The sequence below is a fragment of the Thalassophryne amazonica genome, chromosome 13, assembly GCF_902500255.1.
Source record: "Thalassophryne amazonica chromosome 13, fThaAma1.1, whole genome shotgun sequence".
NCBI lineage: Eukaryota > Metazoa > Chordata > Actinopteri > Batrachoidiformes > Batrachoididae > Thalassophryne > Thalassophryne amazonica.
The window spans coordinates 87542261-87564481 of record NC_047115.1 but is presented as its reverse complement, the minus strand read 5'-3'; the positions used below and the strand labels follow the sequence as shown (position 1 = coordinate 87564481).

General features: G+C 43.7%; 1 protein-coding gene across 1 annotated transcript in view; it reads right to left on the bottom strand.

The window, feature by feature from the left end:
• The window catches only part of gbf1 (golgi brefeldin A resistant guanine nucleotide exchange factor 1), a 580908-nt gene that overhangs the window by 259097 nt on the left and 299590 nt on the right, over positions 1 to 22221 (bottom strand). The window contains 1 exon segment of the mRNA XM_034185226.1: positions 21771 to 21825. Within this exon segment, the coding sequence (XP_034041117.1) occupies positions 21771 to 21825 (55 nt within the window).

Below are 22221 nucleotides of genomic sequence, written 5' to 3'. Positions count from 1 at the left end.
AAAAATAAATAAATAATGCAGGCGATTTCGGCATGCGGGTGGAGATGATAAATTTTTTTTTTTGCCAGCTCTTTGGTCATAATCAACTGATTTAAAAAAAAATAGTTTGTTTTACTATCTGTTACATTAGAAAAAATGAAGTGTGGATTTTTAATTTATGTTTTTTTCTTTCTTAGAAACAGGTACATACATTTCAAAGCTGAAAAATGACACGAGGGACTGAAAAGCTGCTTTGTGAGCAGCTTTGTGCCACAAGTTGAAAGACTCGCAGTCCCTCATCTGCTCATAACGTCTCAGTCTGCCCGCGATGAAATTACCCCATGATTTACAAAACAATAAAATAATGTGCAAATACTCAGTTTTGCCTCTGTGTTGAGTGGAGAAGCCGCAGACACAGTGTGTGTGTGCGCTCATCAATATAAGCGTTCCACCTGTCAATCAAAAGGATTCTGCCGACAAGACACCTTTCTGACACCGAAAACACCAACCCGAACCACTCGGTGGAAACGGGGCTGCTAGTAGCCTGTAAAAATCCATAAATTAATGGGACTATTAAGATAACGGTTCTGGCGCTGATGCCACTTCCTCCTTCTTCTCCGATATCGGGACTTGCCTGGAAGTTCCTGGATTTGAGTGGCACACAGTTCAAAATCCGAATATTTATCTCTTTAGTAACTGCGCACCAGTAAAGGATAAATTTCAAACCATTGTTTAATTTTAGTCTTAAAATACTCAAGAAAATAAAAAAACATTACATATCATGTCACCTACACTTTAAAGCCCATTTTATATATAGGGGAAAAAAAAACTGAACAAACTGATTAAAAAGGCTGGCCCTGTCCTCTGAGGAGCCCTTTAAATTAGTGATTGAGAGATGGATGTTGCACAAACTGCTCAGAATAATGGAAACATGACCTCTTGGTCCAACAGCAGAGCTGATTTATTTGGAAGTTTATACAACTAAGCTGGACTTCTGTTGGACACTATGCCTCAAACTGGACACTGTATGTCTGTTGAATTGACAGATTTATCATAAATCCGACCTTTATTATTCTATTTTATGTCTAGTAGTATAGCAGTCTTGTGGTATGGCCTGTCCAGGATGTACCCCGCCTCTCACCCAATGACCGCTGTGATAGGCTCCACCCCCCACCCACCCTCTTGATTGAGAATTGCAATATGTGGGTTTAGAAAACGGATGAATGTTAACTTTGCAATCTGTATTACTGTACTTTTTTCTACCTTGTACCTGTTGCGTGTTTTGCACATTTTGTTATCTGTGTCAATGCTGCTGTAATTCCAAAGTTTGCCCTTGGAGATGAAAAAAGTAAATCAATCTACACATGAAATTACATTAGATTAGACAAAACTTTATTGTTCCCTTGGAAAGACTCCCTCAGGGAAATGAGGAAAGGACATGCCCACCTGCCCACCTCAATCCCTCCCTCCCCAAATGGAAAGAATGAATATGTGACAGGTCAGCTGAATTTGAATAAAAGAAAGGGAAACATTGTGGGCAGATACTTTCTCCCCGAAATACACAGACATCTTCCTTACCTGCACTCGTTTGTTTTTCCACAAGATATTGTAAGCCTCAGAAGAGAAGGGGAGCAGGCAGGTAGCCGTGATTAGTGATGGGTAACATAGCAGCAGCAGAACCAATAGAGAACACACTCATGCAAGCATGCACATTTATGCATGGAGGGAAGAATGGGACACGGCAGAGGGTTTGGAGGGATAGGCACATGCAGTGGCTATATCATCCAAAGAAAGATCATCCAGTTCATGAGCAAGCACTATGAGCAGACAGGCAGGCAAATCATGCACAACATTAACACTGGCTGGAAGCAATGCTGCTGGCTCAGCCTTCAGGTGTGATGAAAATATCACAAATAATGAAACAAGTTTCACACAAAAATGACTGATTTGAGTGTATAATGTTATATGTAGCTTGTGCTTTTTGGTCTGAAGAGAAGCTGTAGTTGCTGTCATACCAGCTCACAGAGCAAATACAGAGCACTGCTGTGTGTTTGGAAGTTAGCTGACAAAGTCATTATTTCTATTTCCCAAATAGTGGTTTAAAGTGTTTATGTGAAAGAGGCTGATTCAACAATCCAAAGGACATACATGTGACTCCACAGATCAAAACAGTCAGTAAGTGCCTCAGTGCTCACAAAGTCCCACCCACTAAAGTCCCGTACAGGCCCTGAGGTCCATCAAGTCGATTCCTATCCCCGGATTCTGCAGTATGAGGTGGTTAAGAGTCAATGACTTGTAATGGACAGGACACCAGTCCATGATAGGATAGTGCCTCAGTCAAAGTCAGTTCTCACTGACAACTGTGTGGATTGGGATGATGCAGATGAAGTGACGTATCAAAACAAAGACCTGGAATTAAACCTCAGTAGACTGGCAGACTAACTCCTCTTCCACAGTTCAATGTGCTCTTCACAGCAAAGACTTGCAGACTGTCCAATCAAAATCAATCAATCACATTTGTCTTGGAAATATGCCACATGATAGAAGCCACATTTGCTCAGACAATTGTTTAAATTTAACATGTAATGAAACTAAAAGGGAAAGCTGAAATAGGTGCTTAAACAAACAGTGCTCATAACCCTCTGTGCAGTGCTGCCAGTCTAAATCATATCTCAACTGCAGCCATCAAAGTATTTATGACAGCTGAAGTATGCAGAGCAAACTGTATCTATCGAGTTTAACTAAGCCAACGCATACTTGAGGAAAATTAATGAATCTGCCAAGATACCAGTTCCTATAAGATCAGCATAGCTTCAGTTTATAAAAACAGCACTGGACACAGTACTGTGACAAACAGCACTGAAACAACAGGTGTACCTGTCAGCATGCTCACTTTCAATAATTAGATAAACTCCAACATATCAAACATTAAAAAAGTTTTATCTCTGGAGGAACTGTTAGTAATGACTTATGGAAAACCATGAAAATCAGCACACGCCACCAGCACACCAACGCACCTGCATGCACAGCTACCCAGAAGCCATGCTGCCCCTGTCTGTGTCAATGCAATGCCCTACAGGAACACTTGCACAGGCCAGTTATATCGCAAGTACCCTTTCTAGGCCATTCTGACTTATGTTGTAAGGAGTTTCTGCACAAATAAGATCCTGACTGTCCAAGATACAGGAAAGGGTCTGCGGGAAGGAAAAGGTAGACAAACTCAAGAAATTAATTCTGAAAAAAGCTGAATTAAGTTTAAAGCTGAATTAAAAGGGCACAATCCTTGATGACTTGCAGACATGTATTTAAATATGCACTGACTAAAAATTTTCAAACTCATTTCGCTCCGAATGCACATATTGCAATTCACCAAATAATGCATGTTACATTGGGTAGAATGTCTACTAGATTTCCAATAAGGCTGTCATCCAATTAGCCTGGTTACACCAAGCCCCTGCCCTCCCGCGCCCCTGTCCTCCCCAATCCAAATTTAGATCTGTCTTGTCCGAGCTGAAGCTCACAACACTTAATGATCGTTAAAACAGACGAAAGTATTTGTTGCAAAATGTAAACTTTGGGGATGGGTGGATATGAATCACTAATACATTTTTCCATTCAGGTTTAAACCTGCAAACAGCAGATTTGAAAATTAAAATAATCCAGATTTAAATCTTGCCCACAGTAGCATTAATTATTAAAAAGTCATATTGTGGAAGAACAGTTTTTATTTTATTTATTTAGTTATTATTATTACTACATTTTCTTGTGTTTGAGGTTTAATTGTAAATATCTCCTGAGTCTCGTAGTTCTATGAATGTTCTACAGAAATGATCCATTTAGCTCTGACACAGCCTGTTTAAGACCTCTGTGACATATGTAACAAAAATACCCCAGAAATGCTTTAATTTTACCTCAGATTATTAAAAGACCACACCATTAAACAAACCAGGATGACCAATCTATTCCAAAATCCTAGAAGGAAAAAAACCTGATATACAAAGTGAAAATTTCTATAACACAGAAAAACTACAAACTTATTTTATACATTAACTGAGTTGCTAAAAACATTTTTAAAAAATCTGCAGTGGTTTTGAACATCAAGCTTTGATAAGGAAATACAGATGTGTCCACTGGCATTTCAACAATGTCACATTTTGGTAACGTTGCCTTTGTACCTCACAACGGAAGTGAAATTAAACAAAATGTGCTTTTACAGGTAGTGATTACAAATATATGGCATTTACCATTTAGGAATTACAACCATTTACATCACTATGCAGTTTTTCCAGCTCCTTCAGGGCTGTCTGAGTGTCATGGTAGCTTCCCTCACGAGCCTCCATGTAACTTCAGTCTGTAAAGACTTTAGACAACATCGGTGAAAATAATCTGTGCTACTAAAATGGACAGAGTTTAACTGAGTACTAGAGATATGTTCAAGAGAGCCAGAGAAAGCAAGCACTGGTGTTTAATTTTGCTTTTACTTATTCACATTTTACCAATTGTTTGGGGGTGGGGCATTTAGAAAAATCACAATTCCAGTATCACATGCTAATTCTTGCTTCTACCTGCCTCTTTTGGCTGACTGGAATATTATAAAGTTATTTAAAAATAGTAGATGCTTATATTTAAATTATTTTCAGCATTTCAGATTTTCAGTGGGTTAGACCAAAATCAATGTTTCTGTAAATAGAATGGAAGCTACAAAAAGATTACAGAAGTGACAGAATTAATTTTAAAAGCTTCTGAATAACTATTTATCATAGTTGGAGTTTAAATAATCAAACATTAGGATCCAAAGACTGGTTTATCAGATTTAAGGGACAGCAACACAACACAACATCAAAGTATTCATGATTGTAAGTGCTCATAATTAGTGGCCTCTGATGTTTTTATTGCTCCCCCTGAGTGAGTTAACAGGTGCATTTCCAGAAAACGTCTCACTCTACAATTCTCGGTATGTGATGTACTAATTAGCAAAACAGAAACATCTGATGGCAGAGCGAAACGAATGTGGTTATGTCAATAACGAAGCTTCAGAGCTTTTCTTGGAAAGTGATGACTCAGATTAACAGAGGAGACGACACACTTCACCCCGAAACTCTTAACCTTTTCAGAGTCTGTCGGATTTTGCAGCCTAAAGTGTCGTGATGCTGCTGTCTGTGCGGCAGGATGCTGGTTACTGCTGCCATGTATATGCACATGGACCATCTCCACCACAGACTGCCTGGACACGTAGATGTATGTCTCATATTGGAAAAACGCAGAAGACGTGATTTTCAGGAGAGAATGGACTCTCTATGAAACGTGCCACAATCATGACAGAATTTGAGCTGAAGGCAGAACTGGGATCAGACATTATGCGAACGCGCAATCAGAACGTGGACATTATTCTCTGGCCGTCTATCCATACCTGAGGACTTGTGCAACTTGAAAATGATCTCTGGCTGTCGAACCAAGTGACGACTAGTGGACCCTTTCCTTGGCAAGTGTGCGCACAATCACAATGCATGTGGGGGCTTCTTTTTGTTGTGAACTTTTTTTATTTGGACATGTTTACACTGGGTGAGTGGAACGTTAATTTTTTTTGCATCTTTTGCATTGGGTTCCTTTCACTGGAGATTTCAATGAAAATAAAACTTTTCTTTTACTTTGACAGTCTGTGTGTGTGTGTGTGTGTGTGTGTGTGTGCGCACGCGTGCAAGCGCAGCAGCTGTTTTAACCTGCAACTCAGTTGTTTTATTGCGCTGTGATCACAGATCTGATCACGTGTCTGAACATCCATATTCATAAATGCAGAGTATTGAAAAGGACGCCCAATCTGGGTGAATTTGAACAATATATCAGCAGTATTAAGCTTATAGACTCTCTCAAATGTCATAAAACTGTCAACCTCTACAAGTTACTTTTTAAAGAGAATTAATGTTGAATAATCCCTTAAAAAATAAATTAACAGCTGGCATGCAGGTTAAGACAGCTGTTATGCTGTTTTAACCTGCATGTCAGCTGTTTATTGCCGCTTAATGGATGTGGAATGTCTCGTGGAATGCACTGCATGTACCAAGAGTGGTGTGAGGGAACGTTAACCACATTTTGTGTTCTTCAAAATGATTTAATGTGTGGTATTCATTTAACTTTGAGGCCCTGGTCTTTCCAGCGGACACAAAACGGGCTTATGCAGAAGGTGCTTGGTGATTTGGGTGAGTCCCAGCATGCCTTGCTCATTTCCATAATTTCCAGATTATAAATCATGCTTTTCCCCTTATTTGGCTGGTTCTGCGACTTGTATTTTGAAATGACTCTTTTGTCAAAAAACACTGCATTATTGTCTACGGCCACAAGATAGCAATGCACATGACAAGCTGGTCCTGTATGCCGATCCTGGGTACTGTCTGATCCACACTGTGGAGCAGAAAGTGGTAGTAAATACACCATGAAGCCAGACTGTACTGACTGCCGGTGTTTCTAGTATAAAATATCTTCAACCAGGATGCAGGTCAGAAATATTTTACACTAAAAACACCGCAAAGCAAGACAGCAACGTGCAATGTTGCAAAGCTGTTCTACTGAGAGGAAGTTCTATTTTGAGAGAGAGAGAGAGAGAGAGTGTATGTTTCCGATGTCAAGAGAGAGCGGGGGGGGGACCACCATAAACCCCAAGCAGGAGGTTAAATTCCTGCCACTATCTGTGTATAACTCATTTTATAGGATAGTATATTTTTACACCGAAAACACAATTTTTACTATTATTTCAGTCCCATATCTCCTGTTTACACATTTATTTATTGTAGAATATTGTTAAGTGCATTTTGTAATTTTATTGTTTTTGTTGTATGTTATGGCCCCATCACACGACACAGTGATTCCTGAACAAAGGGTAAAAGTAAAAAAAGTCACAATTTGTTGAGAAAAGGAGGATAAAAGAGCTTTATCACTGAATAGCCTGTGAAGCAATAGCGCAAAAGGAACGAAAGAGGAACTTAACAAAACCAAAGCTAACGATCTCGACATTTTAAGTAAAATGCGCCTGGAGCCACAGCTGGAGCAGTGTGTGTCTGCATCTCTGAGTTCCAGGACTCGGAGCTGGGACGGAGCCCGTAGAGCCTGAGTCCTGGAGAAACTGCAAACAGAAGCTGTGGAGATCTGTGTGCACGTCGGTGGACCACCTGCTCTGGTTCCTCTTCCAGAACAAAAGAGGGATCATCTCCATCATCAGAATCGTCACTGTCTTGACGACACGCTGGGCGCTCCGTCTTGCTCCAATTAAAATAAACAAAGACTAAACACAACTCTGGTGTGCCGTGGTCACTGCTGTATCACTGTATTATGTTACTAAGCGACAGACAGACAGACAGACAGACAGACAGACAGACAGACAGACAGACAGACAGACAGACAGACAGACAGACAGACAGACAGACAGACAGACAGACAGACAGACAGACAGACAGACAGACAGACAGACAGACAGACAGACAGACAGATAGATAGATAGATAGATAGATAGATTTATAACAGAAAACTGTCAAAAGGGGGAATAAATATAAGTGTAAAGATGATTGAATATATCAAAGCAGTAAACTGATCACCACGCATTGACTCCCCATGTGTGGTTATTTCACCAGCTACAGCTGATCCATAATGTGAATGCTGCCTTCCAGAACAGCTCTTTATATAATCTTTTGAATTATCTACCTGTTGCCACATGTACATAGGACTGGATTGTCATTCCTGCACTCATATTGTTATATTTAATTAAAAAAAATAATAAGCGCACACAAGGGCTGTAGCTGTTGCTGCTGCTGTGTTCATGTACTGTCGGAAATTACACAACTTTTATGTTGTTTCAAATTCAGCAGTTGCTTGTGGCAAAATAATTAACTGTATCCACACAAAAAATTAATTCTTCCCTATATAAGGTGCCTGAGCCCACTGAAGCTGACCACCCATCCAGATAATAGAGTCTAAGCAAACAGGCTGAGTTTGCCCTGTAATTTCTGACGGTACATGAATGCAGAGTTAGCAGCAGCGCTCACAAACTGGCTTCTGAACTGTGTGAAAACATTCAGCTGGTAGAACGAAGTCAAACTAAACAACAACGTTACAAAAACTGAACAAACAATTTAAAAAAGTCAAGAATGACAGCAAAACGAAACACGGAGGAATTGAGGTTTTCGTTGCCCTTTGTTCAAATTTTTCAACAGTTTAAAAATCCTGATAAAGCGCCAGCTTCAGGAATGAAGCTGCGCAAAGGTTAAACGATGCCAACGAAAGTCAACAAAAGTCCAGATTTCTTGTTTTGTTAGGGCTTCGTTGCCCTTCGTTAAGTGCTGTGTGACTGGGCCATAACACTTGCTTTGACACATTTCCCACATCAATATAAAGTCTGGTTCTATTTCATTCCTCCTGACCGCCAGAGGGCGGTGCTTTAGCACCTGGATAACTACATGTGCGCAGCACAGAGGTCGAGAATATATACCAACAAAGTCACGCCATTGGATGTAACCTGGGCGATGTCACTGGTTGTCTTTATATACCAGACGCAGTACCACTGCTTCAAGTGCCTTTTTCAAAGTTACTCAGAAGCCTGAGTTCAACATTCCAGTTTCACAACCATATATCGAGGAGCTCCAATGATGTTGGGTGGACCCCAAATCATTGACCCATCTATCGCAGGACTGCAGAGCCCTTAGCTCTATGTGTGATTCGGCGCAGTATGGTCTGAATCGTATGCCCGCCATTGACAGCATTACTGCGAACCTGGTTGTGGCTCCAGCTGATGCTGCTCGGCCGGATGCCCTCTGTCCACGACCTCAGTGTAGGGTCACTGATGACCTCCTCACCAAAAGCTATGACATAGCTGCTCGCATCAATCGCCTAGGCAACTCACTGTCCCATTTAGCCCTTGCCTTCTCAAAGTCTTTGAGGGAGGCAGAGGTTGAAGATGCTACGCAAAGTCTTAGTGATGCATCACTCCAAACCTTTGCTTATATGCCCAGAGACCTTGGCAGACTGATGTCAACCCTTACCATCACTAGACGTCAGGTGTGGCTTGCGCAGTCCCTCCTGTCCAAATCCTGCAGAGGCACACTCCGTTCGCTGCCGGTTCTTCCAGGCCAAGTATTTGGACCTGCGGCCCAACAAACTTTGGAGCGTGCTGTTGAGGCTAGTAAATCTCGGCAACAGCTTGTTGACCTACACCGGTCTTCCAGACCTCAGCCAGTCAGATGTGCTACAGCTTTTCACTCTACATCCAGGCTTCCGCTGACTCCCAGAGCTGCATGATTTCGCAGTTGAGGGCCAGCTCTCCCAGCGGCCTGCCTTACGGGAGCCTAAAGGGCAGACCCCCAAGAACTGAACGGTTTCACAGAGCTTCCAGTAATCGCGCCCAGAGGTCCTCAGGGATGCGAGGCAGAGGTGGTCAGGTCTGACTGCCAACGATTGGCCCCAGGCCGTTTTTCACAAAAACAACTCAGCCACTGGGAGGCTCAAGTTCAAGACCCATGGGTCATTTCAGTATTGTTCGAAGGTTACAGAATTCAGTTCAGATGTCGTCCTCCAAAGTTCAATGGGGTGAGGATGACTGTTGTTTCCGACTCGGTGCAGTCTGCCGCCCTACAACGGGAGATTTTGGAACTCCTGGAGAAGGGGGCCATAGAGCCAGTTCACAGTTCAGACCAGCTCAGGAAGTTCTATTCAATTTATTTCCCAAAGAAGGATGGTGGCTTTCGTCCTATCCTTGATCTCTGACATCTGAATCGTTATATCAAAGCGCTGCAGTTTCACATGCTCCGCACAGTAGATATCCTTCAAACTATCACACCAGGAGACTGGTTCACAAGTGTCGACTTAAAAGACGCCTATTTCCATGTGCCAGTGGCGCCTCGTCACAGGCAGTTTCTCCACTTTGCTTTCAAAGGTCAGGCATACCAGTTCAGGGTGCTTGCTTTCGGACTCTCTCTCGCCCCTCGTACATTTACCAGATGTATGGCTACAGCACTAGCCCCACTACAAGCTCTTGGATTAAGCATCCTACCCTACTTAGACGATTGGCTTGTCTGCGCTCCGACTCAGGAGCAGGCGCACAATGACACAGCTCTTCTACTGAACCATGTCTCTCATTTAGGACTCGCAGTGAACTTTGCAAAGAGTTCTCTTGTTCCCAGTCAACAAACGACCTTCATCGGCATTGCCATCAACTCCCTGACTATGACTGCATCGCCATCCCGGCAGAGAGTGGACGATGTAATTAGTCTCGTCTCACACATTCAACAGGCTGTGACGCTGCCCTTTTGGTTTGCTGCTCCGGTTGATGGGCAAATTGACTGCAATGTCGCTAGTGGTACCTTTGGGACTTCTGTTATTACGTCCCCTACAGATTTGGATCAACAACCTAGGCCTCAACTCAAAGTTGCATCAGCACAGGCTTGTATGACTCTCCAACCAGTGCCTTCTGCACCTCAGACCCTGGGGGAACGTGGACTTCATTTGCAAGGGTGTCCCTCTAGGCTCCGTCCCTTCTCGCCGAGAGATGGTTGTTACAGATGCATCACTCAAAGGTTGGGGGGTCGTGTGGAATCACAGGATGGTGAGGGGTGTCTGAAGTCCTCAGGAGAGACTCCAACACATAAACGTGCTGGAGCTTCGCGCTGTGCGACTGGCTCTCAAGCATTTCCTCCTGGCCCTGAGAGGAAGACATGTTCTTGTCCGGTCGAACAACACGTCAACAATCTATCACATAAACCATCAGGGGGCACCAGGTCCAATCACTCATTGGCAGAAACTCGGAGGCCTCTCTTATGGGCGCTGCCTCACCTTCAAAGTGTCAGAGCAGTTCATCTGCCCGGCGTACAGAACAGCGCTGCAAACCCGATTGTGGTCCAAATGATCTGGCCAAAGTATGGTGTAGCAGAAGTGGACCTTTTTGCTTCAAGCACCTCGACACATTGCCCATGGTGGTACTCCCTCTCGGAACCAGACAGCCCGCTGGGGCAGGATGCATTGGGTCATCTGTGTCCGGACTGCCTCCTTTATGCTTTCCCTCCTCTCCCGCTGCTGATGTTGACACTGCAGAGGATAGATCAGAGCAGCCACAGGGTGCTGCTGGTTGCTCCATTCTGGCCGGGGAAGATTTGGTTTCCCATGATTTACAAACTCCTCGAGGGGGAACATTGGGCTCTCCCGGAGAGGAAGGATTTGTTGTCACAGCTACAGGGGAGGATTTGGCCCCCTCACCCAGAACACCTTCAATTGTATGTGTGGCCGTTGAGGGGCCAAACTCCTTGTTAAGTTCTTGTGACCAGGCTGTTGTTCAGACTATCCTTAATTCACGTGCTGCTTTTACCAGGGCTTTGTATGACAACAGATGGAAGCTGTTTGCGCGGTGGTGTGAGGAAAAAAAAGTTAGACCCGGAGCGTTGCCCTGTGCCTATTCTCCTCAAATATGTACAAGAACTGCTGGAGAAAGGACTTTCTCTCGCTACCTTGAAGGTTTATGTTGCTGCAATCTCTGCCCGGCACGTCTACGTTGATGGCCGGTCAGTGGGTTCACACCTCTTAGTGTGTCATTTTTTGAAAGGTGCTCTACGTTTGCGGCCTCCAAGGCTTGCACGTGTACCTTCATGGGACCTTCCTCTAGTCCTGGAGGGTTTAAGCTGATCCCCTTTCGAACCACTTGAAAGTGCTGATCTTAAATGGGTGTCAGTGAAGACTGCCTTTCTACTTGCACTGTCTTCGGCTAAGCGGGTGGAAGAGTTCCATGCCCTATCAGTCGCTGGGGACTGTTTGCGATAGAATCCTGGCGGATCTGGAGTTACGCTGTGGCCTAATCCGTCCTTTTTACCCAAGAGAATTTCAACCTTTCATGTTAACCAGCCAGTTTCCTTGGCTGTGTATGCCCCGCATTTTGATCCAGGATGATCTATTTCAGGTTCCCTGTCTCCTGCCCGAATGCTGAAGCAGTACATTAGTGCGACTGCCGGGATCCCGAAAATGGATGCCCTGTTTGTGTGTTACGGTGATCACAAAAGAGGCTGTGCTGTCTCAAAGCAGCGGCTCTCGCATTGGGTCGTGGATGCCATTTTACAAGTATACAGGTCCAGAGGTCTTCAGCCACCTAAGGTTACGTGCCATTCCACCAGAGGGGTGTCCACCTCCTGGGCTGCACTGAGAGGTGTCCCTTTAATGATGTCAGCCTGCTAAACACCTCATCTGTACCCTGGGAGGGGAGGGGACCAGAGACTATTAATCGATGCCGACACATCTTTCTGGCAAGGTCACAAGTCCTCTAAATGTTCATTTTTGTGACCTCTGAGTGCTTCATCCTGATATCATTGGTGCCAACGTGAATAACTATGTGACTATATCTCATGTCATGTTCCTTTGTCTGTCTTCCCTTCTGCAGCGTCAGCACCCTAAGATGAGATGCAATGTCGGGAGCTCTGGCCCCAGGAATACATTTAACGTCAGTCGGCATCTGTAACCTGACTTTGTGGGTGATAGAATCCCCTATCACTAAAGTCCGGTGTTTCGGCCTGGAGAAAGGAGTGGAAGTTACTTGTGGGCTCAGAGAATTCACATCTGGCAAATCCAAGGGGGAGAACCGATTCACAGTTCGCACTAGCGAGTGTGATCGGGGTGCCACAACCGGGCACCAAGCCCTACGGGGCTTCCTCTGCCTAGCCACAGTCCGAAAGCCATCCTCCACAGCCGGCGTTTCTAAGCTGATGCTAATGGGCTCGCTAGCCGGCCCAACACTAACCTCATCTGGAGTGCCCCTAACATCTAACTCCACTGAGCTAAGAAGCTGCTCAAACTTACGGACACAGCTCTCTAAGAGAGCCACCCTATCTTCCAACATCACGCAGGATTTACAGAGTGTAAAGTAGAATTAGTAGTGTACTTTGTGCACTAAGAAATTCAAGAATGTAGCCAAGCAAACACGAGCTAACCAATAATGGATAAGCTAACCACTCCTAAGGCTCACACAGACGCAAATAAATTTATTAAAATTCACAGCAGTTACACTGAAAAACTAACAGAAGTATTAAACAGGTAAAAAACCAGCAGCTATAAAATACACTAAACAGTTAATTAACTAACAGGAGTGTAAAGAAATGAAATGAAATGGATGAAATGAATGGATCCACAAGGCACCAGGGCAGCAGAGATCCTGCCAGAATTCTGTGCACAGCTCGTCCGGAAGCCAAACAGCAGGCCAAACAGAGCTTCAGCTTCACCAGATGTCCACTTCGTCTCCTGCGGCGACGACTGCGCTATTGGCCGAAAGGCAGCACAGGAGCACGGCACAGAAAAGCCGGCACCTCCGATAAAAATGGGGGCGGAAAGTACGGTCCACCCGCCGATAACCACACCGCACCACGAACCGGGGGCTGGAGATCCAGCAGAGTTTGGCGATCACACACCCGCAGTGACTGACTCAAAAACAGCATAAATTAAAAACAATAAAATAAACAGACTGGAGAGCAGCAGACGAGCAGCCAGACAACAGCGCCATCTTGGCACTCCCTCCCATTTAACTCTTTTATTAACTCCGATTAACTCTTTTTGCCTTGTGGATCCGGTTAAAGCCTGTGTGGTGCCGCTGGTCGGCTCTGAGGACTGTCGGCCCGGACGTCCACATCTTCGCCGGACTGATGTGCGCCAGTGGCGCTCTCGGAACCTGGGCTTGCTTCGCCAGGTTCCGAACATTGAAACTGTCATCCCCACTGAGGTCCTTACCCTGGGTCTCCTGAACATCAGATCACTGTCCTCGAAATCACTGTTAATTAATGATTTAATCATGGATCATCATTTAGATATGATTGGCTTGTGTGAAACCTGGCTCAAACCCACAACTCTCCTTCCTCTGAATGAGGCCTGTCCACCAGCATACACATTTAGTCACGTGTCTCGTGGTGTGAAGCAAGGTGGGGTGTGGCTTTTATTTACAAATCTAGGTTTTCTTTATTAGCTGTTGGGGGTCACAAATATAATTCCTTTGAGCATCTGACTCTCCGTTATGCCCGTGATGCTAAGTACTGTCAGGGTCATAAAAATGGAGCTCAACTATGTTATTTTGTCACTGTTTATAGGCCCCCTGGCCCATATTCAGAATTCTTAGAATGAATGAATTTGGTGCGTTCATCTCTAGTTTGTCAACTAGTGCAGATAACATTTTGATTATTGGTGACTTTAACATTCATATAAATAAGCCCTCTGATCCCCTAAGCAAATCATTTATGCAAATTGTGGATGCTTTAGGATTCCAGCAATGCATTCAGGACCCAACACACATTAGTGGAAATACCCTGGATCTGATTCTTGCACGTGGGTTTGCTGTCACAAATATTGACATTTTGCCTCTCGCGTCTATAGTCTCTGAACATTCACTTATCAGGTTTACATTTACGCTGCCGCGTTTAGTGGAACAACAACCTTGTCTACAACTGCGGCGTCGTATTAAACCCTCAACTATGACTGAACTTGAGGCCAGACTACCTGATATTTTAGCTTTGAATCTGGAGAATGCTAAATCAGTGGACAGCCTCGCGGATAGTCTAAATTTAACGTTTAAAACTACACTTGATAAGATTGCGCCTCCTCTTTTAAGGTCATGCCCTCCTAAAGCCCCGTTTACACATAGACGGTTTTGTCGGCGGGTAGTACGTAGACCGAAATACGCGGTAGTTCCGGCTGTTTTCGCGGTGGAAAGGGGCGGAGCATTTCGCCGGCGTTTTGACTGCCGTACTATCCACAAATACGCAGATAAAACGCAGCTAAATCCGCCGAACAAAGCGCGTTTGACGCCGTAGCATCCGGCACACGTCAGGCAACGGGGGTTAATACCCAGTTCTATCCTTTACAATCGCAGGTTAAGACGCGCGTGAGAATGGTGGTGTTCTGCTGCCACCGATAATGCCCTGTGTACCGCTGGTTAATACCCAGGTTTTTATCCAGGCAAATCCTGCGTTACTCCAGGATCTTTTGCATATAGGCACCGCCCCCAGAGTATAATAGGCTGAAGCAGCAGGAATACATGCCTCTGTTACTGCAGGGGGAGGGAGATCATCCTCAGCCTTTTCTTCTCCTTCCTTTCCCTCAACGTACTGCTCCGTCTCCACCACAGGCCTCCCCTCTGCTTCTGAACCAGACCTCTTGGTTTCCTTCTTCTTGCCTAAGTCCTTGCCGTTGCCAATTTTCTTTTAGGAGGCATACTGGAGCTTCTCTGCAAAAATATCTGGAGCTGGCCGCGAGTGAGAGGCCTGCATGCAGCGCGCTAGCGTTTTTATACTGACCGCCACCTATCGGCCGTTTGGAACAGCGTTTTAACCGGGAGGTGGTGTTTAGAACGGCGTACTGTCCGCTAGCACCGCCGTTTTGTCTGCCTCTGTCGCCGGTTAAAACGTCGTTGAGGACGCCAATGTGGGCTCTATCGCCGTTTTACACGCCATTGGTTAGGGACACAACGCCGGCCGCCAATTACGGCAGTGTAAACTGCGGCACTACAGGAAGGGGCAGGATGAAAAGGCAATTAAAAAGTATCAAACGCGTTGTTCGCGTTGTCTCCGTCGTCACGCGAATTCTCTGGCAGGGCTCCCGGAATTATTCGACATGAATAATTTTTTAAACGATTCCCGGTAAAGCCGGAACTAAGCCACGCCCCCTAGTGCCGGCATTAACAAAGGCGTTTGATCCTTAAGACGGCCAAAAACTCTTCCGGGATGCTTCCGGGAGCTCTAACCGTCTATGTGTAAACGGGGCTTTAGGCACAGTCACCTTGATTCAATGATTATTTGCGTGACCTCAGGCAAAAGGCTAGAGGTTTGCTGCTGATATGAGATTTGAACAGGGATCTGTTTTAGGCCCCTTGCTTTTCTCCCTATATGTGGCACCCCTTGGGCATATACTGTGGAGTTTTGGAATTGCCTTTCATTGTTATGCTGATGATACTCAGTCGTACATGCCGATAACTGTGGGAAATCTCACTCCCATAAAATCCCTGGAGGACTGTCTTCTATCAGTGAGAAGTTGGACGTCTAGTAACTTCCTACTTTTAAACTTTGATAAAACTAGAATAATGGTTCTTGGTCCAGCGAGACATCGGCATCAGTTTGACCAGCTGGCGCTCAGCCTGGATTCGTGTGTCATACATCATACGGACAAAATGAGGAACCTTGGGGTAATTTTTGATCCCACATTGTCTTTTGACCTCCACAACAGAGATGTTACTAGGACTGCTTTTTTCCATCTGAGAAATATAGCGAAGATCCGCCCCATCCTGTCCATGGCTGATGCTGAGACCCTGATTCATGCTTTTGTTTCTTCTAGACTAGATTATTGTAATGTTCTATTTTCAGGGTTACCACAGTCCAGCATGAGGGGTCTTCAGCTGGTTCAGAACGCTGCCGCCAGACTTCTGACACGTAGCAGAAGGTCTGAACATATCACACCCATTTTGGCATCTTTGCACTGGCTCCCTGTCTCTGTGAGAGCAGATTATAAAGTTTTGCTATTGACTTATAAGGTTGTTCAAGGACTGGCGCCATCTTATTTGGCTGATCTGGTGGAACTCTACGTGCCGACCCAGGCTTTGCGGTCGCAGGATGCGGGACTTCTCTGTGTTCCCAGGGTGAAGAAGAAGTCAGCAGGTCAAAGAGCCTTTTCGTATCATGCACCCACCCTGTGGAACAGTCTTCCTGCGACCGCGAGGCAGTCTGAGTCCGTGGACATTTTTGGGTCAAGACTCAAAACCTATTTTTATTCTCTTTCTTATGGATAGTTTTTATTTTTATTTGTTTTATTCTTTTACTTCTGTAGTTTTTTATTCATTTTAAATTATTTATTCAATTTTATGTTGACTTGTTTTATGTAAGGCGCCATGAGACGGCTTTTGCTGTGATTTGGTGCATTATAAGCTAATTACATTAAATTAAATTAAATTAAATTAAGGATCTATGGCCCATTCTAGGGCCGACTGTGCTGGAAATTATAAATCTCTCACTAACTTCCGCATCTGTTCCTATATGTTTCAAGTCTGCAGTAATTATACCATTACATAAGAAATCCAATCTCCACCCCAGTGTTTTGAAAAATTATAGGCCGATATCAAATCTATCATTTTGTCCTAAAATTCTGGAAAAAGTGGTTTCGTGACAGCTCGTGGACTACCTCACTGAGAATAATCTTTTCGAGCCATTGCAGTCTGCTTTTAGAAAATATCACTCCACAGAAACAGCACTTACTAAAGTTGTGAATGACCTTTTGCGAGCAATGGACTCGGATACCACTACAGTCTTGGTGCTGTTGGATCTTAGTGTTGCGTTTGATACTGTGGGTCATCATATTTTACGCGATAGGCTGGAGAATCATTTTGGGATTACTGGAACTGCCCTTGCATGATTGACGTCATACCTGTCCAGTCAATCTTACTGTGTGTTGTGCAATGGCACTTCCTCTGACCTTAGGGACATGATGTTTGGGGTTCCACAGGGATCCATTTTAGGCCCCTTGCTTTTTTCCCTTTATGTAGCACCCCTTGGGAATATACTGCGGCATTTTGGGACTGCCTTTCATTGCTATGCTGATGACACCCAATTGTACATGCCGATAACTGCTGGTAATCTCATTCACATAAAATCGTTGGAAGACTGCCTTGCATCAGTGAGAAGTTGGATGTCTAGTAACTATCTACTTTTAAATTCTGATAAGGCCGGGTTCACACGGCAGGATAATTAGGCCAATATCGGACCCGATCTTCCCCTTCTGACAATCTTAAGGACGCCCCGACAATCGTGATGACGCTAAAGATAATCTTATCAGATATTCCTGTCATGTGTGGGGAGTTAAGAGCGCTCTGATCTGCTCGGAAAGACGTCAGGAGTGCTTCGATCGCAAATCGGGGATATTCAACATGTTGGATTTTTTTGGCCCGATATCGCAGCGTGTGTTGTGTCTTCTGACCAAAATAAGCACGCAGCCTGCTGAATGTGACATGCAGCCAATCAGAAAGTGAGGTGACGGATGTACGGAGCAGAAAATAAAATCAAAACAGCTGTTCTGACTTACCAGAAAGTCTGGTGGTCGCGCTGTCTCCACTCCTTTAAAGAATGCCTTTTCTTTTTCTTTTTGTATTGTTTTTTTCCATCTGTTTTAAATAGTCCAAAAGTATCTCCGTTTGTTTACTCTGAAGTCACGTTTAATCTCGAGAGATTTTGCGAGATTTCCTGTCTGACCTGAGAATGTTGGTGTGTGAAATCTGTTCGTGTGTGGTGTTGTTGTCCTTACCGTGTGGCTGAACACCACACACTGTACGACCAAACCTGTTAGAGCTATGATTTTTTTTTTATCTTCACGTGTGTGGTCTCTCAGGTTTTGGAAACCTAAAGATAATTTTAAAATTCTGTCGTGTGAACCAGGCTTAAGACTGAAGTTATGGTTCTCAGTCCAGCGAGGCATCAGCATCAATTTGATCAGCTAGTGCTTAGCTTAGGTTCGTGTGTTATGCATCATACAGCTAAAGTGAGGAATCTTGGGGTAATTTTTGATCCTATGTTGTCTTTTGACCTCCACATTAGAGATATTACGAGGACTGCTTTCTTCCATATATAGTTAAGCTTCCAAAATAGGGCAGATTCGTCCCATCCTGTCTATGGCTGATGCTGAGACTTTGATTCATGCATTTCTCTCTTCTAGATTGGACTATTGTAATGCTCTATTTTCTGGTTCCCGCAGTCCAGTATTAGGGGTCTTCAACTGGTTCAAAATGCTGTTGCCAGACTTTGACACAAAGCAGAAAGGTTGACCACATTATGCCTATTTTGACATCCTTACACTGGCTTGTCGTTGCTGCAAGATCGGATTTTAAGCTACTGTTATGAGTTTATAAAATTGTTAATGGACTTGCACCTCCCTATCTGGCTGACCTGGTAAAGCCCTATGTACCAGCTCGGGCCCTGTATTCGCAGGGTGAATAAAAAGTCTGCCGGTCACAGAGTTTTCTCCATACCCCAGCTCTGTGGAACAGTCTCCCGGCACACATACGACAGTTGGATACTGTGGAAACTTTTAAATCATGTTTAAAGACTCATTTGTTTTCCTTGTTTTATCATTAGTGTTATGATGTGGTTTTATTCTTGTATTCGTTTATGGTTTTGTCTTTTTATTGTGTGTATTCAGTTTTTTCTGTTTTTATTATGCTGTGTGAAGCGCCTTGAGGTGATCTCGTGGCGAACTGGCGCTATATAAATTAATACATTTTGAATTTGAATTTGGAGCAACCATGGAGAAGGACTTTCGGTCAACACCAAGGTGCTTCTGGCGGACGGGGAGGCACCTCAGCTAATGCACATAAAGCCCGTTTCACACCAGACTTGCAGTTGCGTTGTGATGCATATAGAGTATGCTGGAAAACTGCGCAGCTTTGGCGTCGTTCCTGTGTACACTGTTATGTGATTACGTGTGGTTACGCTCCTAGTCTTGCTTTCAGTTGCTTATTCCCATGTATGTATCTCTTGCCACTATTTTTCCTGGCTCTTTTTCTGTCCACTTTTTTTTTGTGTAGAAATGCGCTCCGTTGTCAAAACAGTACATGAACAGCACTCATGTTTCCAGACGTACAGCGGGAGACAAGCTGCTGCCTCATCACGGCTGCATTGTTGCATGCAGGGGGAGTGAGTGAGTGAGAGTGAGTGAGAGAGAGAGGGAGAGAGAGAGAAACCTTGTGCCCAAAGGGAGAGGTTTAGCTCCATGATGCTACAGACTGATGAATTTGACAGATTTGAAAAAGTCAGAAGACATTATGTCCAGGAGTTAATGGACTTTTTTAATGTGCCACAATCGTGAGAGAACTTAAGAAGGTGAAAGTGCTTTATTGCTCCACAGCTGGCAATCGCGCACGTGTTCCGTACATGAGGACTGAATAGTGGACATGTCCTCTTGCTGCCGGTCTGTCCGTGAGCAGGAGTTAATGGACTTTATTTAACTTTCCACAATCTTGAGAGAACCGGAGGAGGTGAAAGCAAAGCACAGCTTCATCTGGTAGTCGCACGCGTGATCTGTCTGAGATTTGAATGGTGAACATGTACTCTCGCTGGTGATCTGTCCATGAGGAGTTCTCTGAACGAGGAGGCTTGGCTCGCCTCTTCTTCTTAAGGGGTTTTGAAGATTCAATGCCAGCAAAGATTAATAAAATCTATCAATCCAGGTATGTACTAATAAAAGGATTTTTTTGCCCTGGTGTGTAGAATTGTGGAGGCTTGGTGTACAGCAGTGCAGTGTTGTGTAGATTTACATACAGTAGAGGAGTGTTGCGTAGACTTAGTTAAAAACTGTGTACATTCTGTGTCCTGTGCTCTATACCGAAAAAATTAAACATTAATTTAATTTAATTTTTTGCATTCACCTTATGTCAGCCCTCAGCATGGTGGAGGTGATGGTCTAGTGGTTAAGCACTGGACTTGAGACCAGAGGATCCTTGGTTCAAAGCCCAGCATGACCATAATGATGATGTGAAAAGTCTTTTTGTTTGATTTTTGCAAATTTATGAAAAATAAAAAACTAAGAAATCACATGTACATAAGTATTTACAGGCTTTACCATGAAGCTCAAAAACTGAGCTCAGGTGCACCCTGTCTTCACTGATCATCCTTGACCAAAGGCTGTGAATACTTATGTACTTTTTTATTTTAATAAATTTGCAAAAAATGTAAAAAAAAAATAAATAAAAATCATGCTGTCATTATGGGGTGCTGTGAGTAGAATTTTTTTTTGGGGGGGGGGGGATTACTCCATTTTGGAATAAAGCTGTAACATAAAATGTGTAAAAAGCTAAGTGCTGTGAATACTTTCTGGATCCACAGTAAAGATACAACTGAATCCATGTAGTACTAGGTCTCTTCAAAAGATCCTTAGGTGCCACTGGAGTGACTTTGTATAAAACGAGCTGGTACGAAGAGAGACTAGGATGAGGACCATCACTTCCATTGTGAGGAAGCGTCTGTTTCATCATTTTGGCCCTGTGGCCAGCTTCTGTGTGCATGATCCAGCATGCAGGTGCTTAAATGTTTCACCTGGCTGTGGCAGACAGATGGTCATTTTAGAGATGTGGGACTGGACTGGCTGTGTGCCCGAATGATTACCATCCAGGACCCAAGGTGGTTCTGTGGTGGTGAGGATGTGGCAAAGTACAGCACCAGCACATGCTTCAACATTTGACTTTACTTGACGGTTTTGAATTTCTGGACAACTCTCAAGAACAACACTAGCCCTTAGATCTATAACAAGTAGTCATAAGGCCTTATCAGATATTTTAACATTTTAACAGATTAAACACTAGCCATGACCACACCCAAGGCTATTTTCCAAATGATAGGAAAAATTAAGTAAATACTATGGATGATAATCAACTTTCATTATACTGCATTTATAAAATAAGTGAATGAATGAATGAATGACAGGATGTGGTGAAAGGGACAAACCATGAGGTTTTAAAGCAAATGAAAAGAAAATGAGAATTTTCAAACAGCTTAGATATTTTAGCAAAAGTTATACTAAAAAAGTTTGAAAAATGTTCTGGAAATGCTGAGTAAAATGAATAGTGTAGTGCTACACATTCGGAATGCAACATTAATGTTGTTTAACATTAAAAAATATGCTGCATTCTTCACCCCATTAATTTGATTAAACAAACCTGAGAAAAGCACAAGAATGAAAAAACCATGAGAGCAAAAGGGAAGAAAAACAGGGCAGAAACAGCAAGCAGATCAGATATGTGTTCAGCCTCTCAGTCTGGTTACCTTCTTCAAGTTGGCACCCACAAAACTCTTGGGCTCCTCTTTAAACTGGGACAACCTGTTGAAAATAAAAACACTGCAATGTATTAAAAACATTATAAGCTTTTAAAAGTTAACACTTACGCTTTGTCCCACAGTGCTAATGGGTCTGATGGCAGCTCTGTGCAGCTCAGATTATTGTTCCTTTACCAAACTACAGCATATTACAACCGCAATTCCAATGAAGTTGGGACATTGTGTACGTTGTGTAAAATGTAAATAAAAACAGAATATTATTGTTGTTGGCAGTTTCCTCGCTTGCGAGGATAGTGGGAAGGCCTTTTTTTTTTTTTAGTTTATTTTCTACAAGCCCTCTGGTGGCTGAAAAGTCCGAAGCGGGATGCACAAGACCTGTTACACTTGGCGCAAATGAACACTTGAGTAGGCTGGGCTTGTGCTGCTGCCCGCTCTTTCT